Source organism: Atractosteus spatula, chromosome 14 (assembly GCF_055471065.1).
Source record: "Atractosteus spatula isolate fAtrSpa1 chromosome 14, fAtrSpa1.hap1, whole genome shotgun sequence".
Classification (NCBI taxonomy): Eukaryota; Metazoa; Chordata; class Actinopteri; order Semionotiformes; family Lepisosteidae; genus Atractosteus; species Atractosteus spatula.
The window spans coordinates 42856122-42864413 of record NC_142719.1 but is presented as its reverse complement, the minus strand read 5'-3'; the positions used below and the strand labels follow the sequence as shown (position 1 = coordinate 42864413).

Sequence of the window (8292 nt, the reverse complement as noted above, 5' to 3'; positions counted from 1 at the left end):
CACGCCGGGGATCCGCTCATGCTGCTGTCTAAACAGAACGACAGCCGCACGACGAACACAACTGTCGCAAAAACACTACAGGAAGCGAACAGGGTTAAACTTCATTCACCTTCTTACGCGGCGAAGAAGTTATATGTACACCAACTATAACATTTAACTGTAGCAATTTACTTGGCCGTATTTTCAGCGTTACCATTTGTAACTGAATTAGGCACCGCTTTTTTATGAGTTAATATTAATTTATATGAATCAACGTTATAACTCTTGCGGGTGCGGTCAAGTATCATAAACATCCATCCATTTTTAATGTTTGGCCTGGTGAGGGTCGCGGGGTCATCAATCTATATCATTTTGAACGAACACTGCGGGATTAACGATATTTAATATTAAACGTTTCTTGTTTTGTGGTATTACAACTCTTCAGCAATTCACTTTCTCCTTGTGAATTGTGTTTGGTTTTGCAGCAGCTTTCTACATCTCTTCCTGCCGTAACGTGATTTATTCTGGAAGCATTATGGCGGCGTCCAGTATGCTGGGAATGGGTAAGAGTATTCGTTTTTTTCTGTATTTTGAAACGTGACTTTTGATTTATTTTTTTTTTAAAACGTGTGATTTTTATTCACAACAGGTAGTTCATTCTTAAGAAGCATTGCTGGACGGGTGCAGACGAGGTATGTAAAGTTAATTACAATTTTAATAGTAGCATTGTGCTGTTACGGTATGTCTTGGGGAAGGACGCACAATAGCAATACACAATTCCCAGTAAAACTAAACAGCTTCCTGAAGTGTAAGAAACATGTAAAAACTATGCGCGCTTCCAATTTGTGTGTTCTCCGCCGATACATGCCTTAAAACAGTGCTAAGCACAATAAAATCAAGATGTCGAGTCTTTCCGGTAGATGTCCTTTGTAAGTAATATAAATTCATAAGTTTGCAAAGGGGGGCATTTTCGGACACCCAACAATATTTTAATCTATGGCAGCACTTTGAAAGAATAAGGTAACTACGTTAGGCCTGCAGAAATGGGTAACCTCCTTGTCATTGGCAATTGTGATTTTTCCATAGTTTCGTGTCACTTTACAATGATCCTTTGTTTTTAGCCCACTCGTGAACTGCATGTTCCAGGCACAGACACTCGGACGTGTAAAAGCAGTGGGTCATGCGTGTCTTCTGTGCAGGTTGCTTGGGTCATGCAGCTTTGTACAGACTTCCGGCTTTCACTCGAGTGCGGCTTTGGAGGTCAAGAACTGGGAGAGGAAGAATCGCATCGTGTATCCCCCGCAGCTCGCGGATGAGCCCCGCAGGCCAGCTGTGAGTCTGAGCTCCCCCGCGTGGTTGCAGGCGTTCTGTCACGCTTTGCAGTCCTGGCAAAGATATGTTTCGGTGCATTGCTTCTCAGAGTGATCAAAGCTCATTTTTAGTGAATTCTCGCCAGGGCATCAGTTCCAAGTTAAAAGCATGGCCAACTTTCAGTGCTGCATGCCCTCTCTGTGCGGTGGTGAGCCTTGGGCTCAGCACACTGGGCCTGGGTGGGCCTCAGACAGTCAGGGAGTTCTCGGTGTTCTTTGCTTGAGATGCCGCTGGGGCCCCTTTGTCGTACCAAGTCCCACTGGGCTTTCCAGTGTTGTCACAGTGTTGTTATTTAAGCCCTGGGGAGCTGTGGGTGGAAGGAAAAAGTAAAAGAATTGACTGACTGGTGTGGTGTGGTGGCTCCGTGCCTAAGGATCTGCGCCTGTGGCTGGAAGGCCGGCAGAGGAATCCTACTCCATTGGGCCCCTGAGCAAGGCCCTTAACCCCAGCTGCTCCAGGGGTGCCGTATAAATGGCTGACCCTGCGCTCTGACCCCCAGCTTCTCTCTCTGTCTGTGTGTCTCATGGAGAGCAAGCTGGGGTATGTGAAAGAACAAATTCCTAATGCAAGAAATTGTATATGGCCAATAAAGTGATCTGATCTGATCTTATCTTGTTGTACCACTTTAGAGACAGAGTACTTTGAATTTACCTGTCTAATCTTAATTAATTAGACAATCAATTGAATGAATCTGTGTAATTAAACTGTAAACTGTATAATTATATTAACCTCTCTTTCTTTGCAGGAAGTATACCACTGTAGAAGACAAATAAAGTACAGCAAGGACAAGATGTGGTATCTGGCAAAACTGGTAAATTAGACTTTTGATTAATAGCCTTGTGTTCTCTAGGGAATTTGTTTGCATGTATGTGATGCTGTTTATGCCATTGTGCTGTACTTATAGGAGAGGACTCGTTTCCTCCATAACTGAAGTGCCCACCAGGGTGACGCAGGGCGGCGGTTGTGTGCCAGCTGCCCTGGTGCACAGTCGAGCAGGCTGATACATGAGGAACTATTTCACCAGGGTTGCCAGAGAGTTGCCTTGGATGAACGTTTCAGCCGTGTAATAAATAATAAAAAAATGTTTTTATTTAATACTTACAGATTCGAGGAATGACGATAGATCAAGCATTGGCCCAGCTGGAGTTCAATGACAAGAAGGGGGCTGCAATTATTAGAGAGGTGGGTGAGATAAGATGCTGATGTAGCGATCCTTAAATCTCAGAAAGTTTAAAATGTTTTGTTGATTGTGCTTGGTTTTTCTATGTAGATCTGAAAAGTCTGACTCTTTGATGTTTGTTGGTATAAAGCTGTAGAGATTTAATTTTGTTTTCACAAAACGTGTTTCAGAAACACCTGTATGTTTTTTTAGAGAATGTTTGTTCAATACTACTGTCTACCAGTGTCTTTCTTTCAGGGTTTGGATCCCCAAAGGTAATTTTAATGAGTTAGAACTAGTTATACTATAAACTAGTAATAAAGCTTAGCACTGAAAACATGATATCTGAAAGGCAGAGCATATTCTGATTAGTTTGTCTTGGCAGAAATCTGATCTGTCAGATTATTCAGATTAAAGCGAATGTGGGGAAAAGGGATGTTGATGTACTGTGTATATAATACGGAGAGCAGGATTCAGGATGTAACACTATTTTGCAGGGGACAGCGTGAGTCCTATAGTTCAGCCTTCACCAGCTCTCACCAGGGCTGTGTCATTAGCTGACACATTGCTTGACTGCCTGTAGGTGTGCTGGATTGGCAGTGATGGGCATGTTGCTCCTGGACCACCCTGACAGGAGCATGCTTGGGAGGGAGGCGTTCATGGGTCCAGTCACCTCTGTGCTCACACAAACATGGTAGCAGAGAGCCCAGTGGGCAATGTGGAACAGAGGAGGGTAAATGAAAAATACCTGCCTTTTCTAAATTGTGAGGGGATGCTCTTTGAAGTGTTCATAAGTGGACTTTATTCACTCATTCTGTATGGGTCTTGTCTAGTTAATTAACTTGATGTTAATTATTTTAGGTTCTTTTAGAAGCCCAGGAAATGGCAGTGAGAAATCACAACGTAGAATACAAATCAAATTTGTATGTAGGTAAGTGTGCTCCCCGCTGCTGTTGTCTGTAAATTCATTTTTATGTGCAGAGTCATGCTTGTGGGTTCCTGTCTCACATTTTTGAGAGTCCATTTCATAGACGAGAGACGAGAAACTAGAGACAGTATAATCCTCAGGAAAATCGAACAACACATGCACTGCAGAATGATCCGAGAAATGAAGGCAAGCCAAAAAATGTGATTTAAAAAGGCTAAATCAAAACCAGATTAACAGACTTATTTTCTTCATGAGTTTATCTGCAGGAAAAAAAAGTCTTACTGATTACTGAGCCCATCTGCCCGAGAAAAGCTCATTAGTTCCTTGCTGCGTTCTCTGTACTGCTTGGTGAATCAGCTGCTTCTTTTCTGTGGGAAATGCTGCCCTGGCATGAGAACAATATGAATAAGGCCCTGTACCAGACCTACTAGAGCTGCTCTTATTTTGGGGACAGACAGAAACTGCTGATCCAGATTCATTGTCATGGCTAGATAAGTAATATGCTCATCTCTGCTCGCGCTACATTTGTTCCGATTCCAGGTGATGCCTTTTCTGTAAGACACAGTCTTTTCATTCTCTGTGCTTTATGGTTATCCTTCTTCGCATAAAAATACAATAGTTTGAGCTGTGGGGAAAAAAAGTCATCAAATATGATTTCAGTGTTATGCATAAATTTATTAATGTTCCACTGGAATATTAATTCTTCCTATGGATCTGTCTCTTCTTTAATTGCTCCTGCATTGGTTCTGCTTGTGCTCCAGTGTGTTTTAGATTTAACTTCATTGCCAGCAGGTGTGGCGGTTCTCCTTCGGAATTTGTCACCCGGAAAGAGTTGACTTGCTATGAGTAGCAATACCCAATATTTTGTTTTGCCTTTTCAACTGAATTCACTTGACTTTGAATAGGAAACAGTATTCTGGTGAGCCTCTGCTCTAAAATATTTATGCATTATATTTCATTAAATATTTATGTAAAATGAAGGTGGTAATCAGGGTGAGTTAAGAGAACAGAGAGGGAATACATACTTGCACTATAGTAAAATACATGTTTTGTTTTTTTAGAATTTTGAATAAATAAGGTTGACTCTAGTAGTTGTTTTAGATGACACTCAACACACAGAATGTGTTGATATAAGTGGGAACTAGATAAAAGCCAGATGGCCAAGAATCAGTGTGGAGGCTGAGACACTGGGCACTTTCCACACTTGCATGGTAATAGAACCTGTCATCGTACAGGAATGTGGGCAGCCCTTCCTGGCTGAATGGCCTGGTCTTGCCATTATACAGAGGAGGAGAACTTCATGACTTGAGCCAGTCCTTTAGCCCAGCAGAGGTCGCCAGTTATTTACAATTACTCAGTGTGGCAGGCAGTGTAGTGCTCTAACACTGCACGTTGAGGTTTTTTCCCCTGAATATTCTGAAACGGTTTCTAAACTTCAAGTTCCCTCTTTGTTTGCCCGTTCCTCGTGGGCCGTGACGCTCACCATGGCGGTGGCGCTCTGAAAGCAGATGAGTGGGACCTCACCCCCTTGTTTCTCCGATGTTTAGCCCAGTCGTTGTCCGGGAAGGGCAAGTACCTGAAGAGGATCCGGTACCACGGCCGGGGCATGTTCGGCATCATGGATAAGGTGCACTGCCATTACTTCGTGAAGCTGGTGGAGGGCACGCCCCCGCAGGAGGAGCAGAGGACGGGCTTCGACCAGGCCAAGGAGTACGTGCAGCAGCTGAGGGACCGTACTGTCATTCACAGCCTCTAGCAGGAGTGGCGCCCCCTGCTGAGCGCGATGTACTATTGGAAATCTGTAAATATGAAATTGCATTCAGTCAATTCTCGGGGGAGGTGTGTTTTTCTTCCTGACACAGCCCGGCTCCGGCTCAGTTGTGGAGACGGAGCACGGTCTGCTGTTTGTTGCAGGTTGACCATGGCCGATCGATGCAGACATTAGCTTGTTAGCGATTGAGGGGTATGAATGATGTCACAGGCTGTCTGCCTGCTTGTTATGGGGAAAAAAAACAAACCACGTCCTCTCGAATATAGAAGCTGAAGTGAACACAGTGTTCATGAATTTTCATGACCCTGTGTCTGCGATTGCCACACGCGGCAGGTGTAACGTCAATGGTGCTTTTTCAGGCAGGGCGACATTGCTTTCATTTTCTGATCATCTTCTAGCCGGACTGGCTGTGGCAAAGGAAAAACAAAAGCCACATCAAAGCAGTCCACGCAGTCTGTGTTTCGACACCCCGTGAAAGAAGATGAGACAGTTATGACAATAATAGTCATTTTAAAACAAAAACGTAGTTCTTTTCAAAGTTGAAAGCCTGCTCATGTGCATTTTATATTCTCATCTGTGCGCTTCTGAATGGCAACCTTTGATGTTGAAGAAGAATTTTTCCTTCTTGTGGCCGGTAATTACAAAGCTCTTCATCATCCTGTAAAATAAACAGCTCAATAAAAATAAATGGGAGGGTGGTGCCCTAAGAGCCACATTCTGTTTTAAAAATAATCCTGCACATCAGTCCCTAGTCTCCATGATGGTTTCTGCTTTCATCTGTTCACAGTGGCAGGTCCTTTATTTCTGTCCTGAAAGCCTTCCTTTCACGTGTCTGCCTCATGCGCGGGGGTCGGCCGTGGCGTTCGGCGTTCTGCGCTTTCCCCTCGGTCCTGTACCGTGGGCTGTCTCGACGTTGAGTTTCAATCATTTCTGCGTGGCGCTGGAATTACTTGGAGTGTATTTTTGAAATGAAACGCCTTCTCCCGGCCCCAATCTCGGTAGGCAGTGCCCTCAATTTCAGGTGAGAGACCCGGCCTCTCCGAGCTCCTGGCACAGCACAACACAGCGAGCTGGAAGGGGGCTGATGCCCCCAGCTTTCACATTGTACCAAAATAAAGAGCAAGAAAAAGACTGACACGCAAACAATCAAAAACACGCTTGACGCACTCGAGTGAAAGGCGGCAGAAGGGCTGGGGCGAGCCTGACCTTGCTCAGAAAAGAGAAATGAGTGATGCAGGTGGGCTGAGAAAAGACACAAAATAATTTCCTTTCTGTACCAAACGAACATGTGTGGACGAGCTCCTGGCTTGTTTCATTTTTTTTTAAGCAGCTTCAGTTGTCTGTCGGTAATACTATTTTTTTTAAATTGTGGTTTTAAAACAAGGACAGTTTTAATTAACCAATCTAAGTGCTGAAGAGCCACAAACGTTTGAATGCCTGAAGTTTATTATCATATATTGCTGTGACAAGCTGTCCTAAACAGGTGGCTCTTGAGACTCGAGAGCACGTGAAAACCGTGATGGGCAGCTAAGTATTGTGCACGGGAGTCTTTATTAAGGCACGTCTTTGCTACACGGGACTTAATCTAAACCAGCCCAACACCAGCTATCCCTGTGGGTCTGTATACCAAATGAATCTCAGTTAACCCCATGTGAGAATGTGGCTCTCCGCCCATTCCAATTATCTAGTTAATCTTCATGATGTCCCTCAGGTGAACAAGCAATCACACGACCTCTAGTGGCGGGTCAGCTGGTCTGTCGCAATGACCCACACCCATCTCTACTAAACACAGCCCTCTTCGCCAGCTGGCAGCACAGAGCTGGCCTGGCCCTGTGTTACTGCTGGAGTGAACGCATCACCTCCAGGGCACTTGTGGGCACCTGCCAGACAGAGACCCGCTGTTCGCGCAGGCGGGTCACACAGCACAGCGGCAACACATGGGTGCACGCTGGAGGAAGACTCAGAGATCCTGCTCTTCCTCCTCTACCTCTTGCTGTATGGGTGCCAGGCCGATGGGACAAACCGATCGACGTTGAAGAGAATTGATGACTAAAACAGTCGTGCAAAGTCATCATTGAATAAAATCGATCGCCTTAGGAAAAAAATGTAATGGAACAAAAAAAAGGACTGTGAAGAGTATCGGCGTGTGGCTGTCGAGGCCACTGAGCTGAAGCTCAAGCAAAGAGCTGGTGTGTCACTTTGTTGAACAAGGCAAAAAAAGCGAGGCAGATCATCCCCGGCTGCTCCGATCAGTCTTTTTCATATGCATATGATCTGTCTGAAGGCAATATTTGTAACCAGGAAACAACTTTCTAGTTCTGTCTGACAGGCACACAAAACATCTGCAAGGATTTCATATATTTTTAATGCAGGGAAACCAGTTCCAGTCATATTCAGTTATAGTCGATGTGCAATCAAATACCACTGGAAAGCTGTCAGATTGCTTTCTTCTTCATTTGTTCCAGCAGTGTGATTGGAGGCTGCTTTTATCTGCTTCTGCGGGGCTTAAGGTGGGTACAAGAGGACCTAAGTTTTTTAATATACCGGGTAGACTTTGGGTTTGGGTTGCAAATTAGTAAATGGGGCATGTATTAGCAAGTGTATATTTATACATCATCAACATAGTGGTGTAAATGTGATGTTAGCCCTGTAGAATTATTTGATATCAATAAGAAAACCTCCATCTAGATCAAAATCTCAACCACAACTCTTTGTAGAATTTTCTATTACTAACATTAATATATAGACAATTATCAACAGATCCCTAGACATTAGTTTTACCATTAAGCTCAGACCCACTTGTAAAATACAGTAATCTGATGCAGGTGATGCATGGCCCAGTAAAGTGTAAGGCACTTTATATCTGCACAGGGATGGTGTCTTGACAGGTATCTGACTGGGTGAAAGTGAATCACAGCTTGCCTTTCTCTTCGTCTGTGACAAGCAATCATAAATATTTCTATATCATAAAAAATTGTATTACCATCTGCTGCTTCAAAACTCTGCAGAGAATCGGAACTGAATTGGAAAGCAGAGGAGCAGCTCCGTCTCTGGCAGGTAATGAGTAGAAAGTGTCCTGAAATT

The 8292-nt window shown here is 44.1% G+C and overlaps 1 protein-coding gene across 2 annotated transcripts; it reads left to right on the top strand.

Moving 5' to 3' along the window:
* Window positions 1-422: 422 nt before the first annotated feature.
* Window positions 423-5949, top strand: mrpl22 (mitochondrial ribosomal protein L22). 2 transcript variants are annotated; one of them, XM_088932362.1, is made up of 7 exons: window positions 423-542; window positions 629-671; window positions 1101-1311; window positions 2096-2161; window positions 2455-2532; window positions 3371-3440; window positions 4985-5949. In XM_088932362.1, the coding sequence occupies exons 1-7, from the start codon at window positions 515-517 to the stop codon at window positions 5191-5193; spliced, it is 705 nt and encodes a 234-aa protein (XP_088788488.1). In that variant the 5' UTR covers window positions 423-514; the 3' UTR covers window positions 5194-5949. The 2 variants fall into 2 exon arrangements, with proteins under 2 accessions (XP_088788488.1, XP_088788489.1); XM_088932363.1 differs by having other exon boundaries at window positions 429-542; window positions 1179-1311.
* The last annotated feature ends 2343 nt before the right edge of the window (window positions 5950-8292 follow it).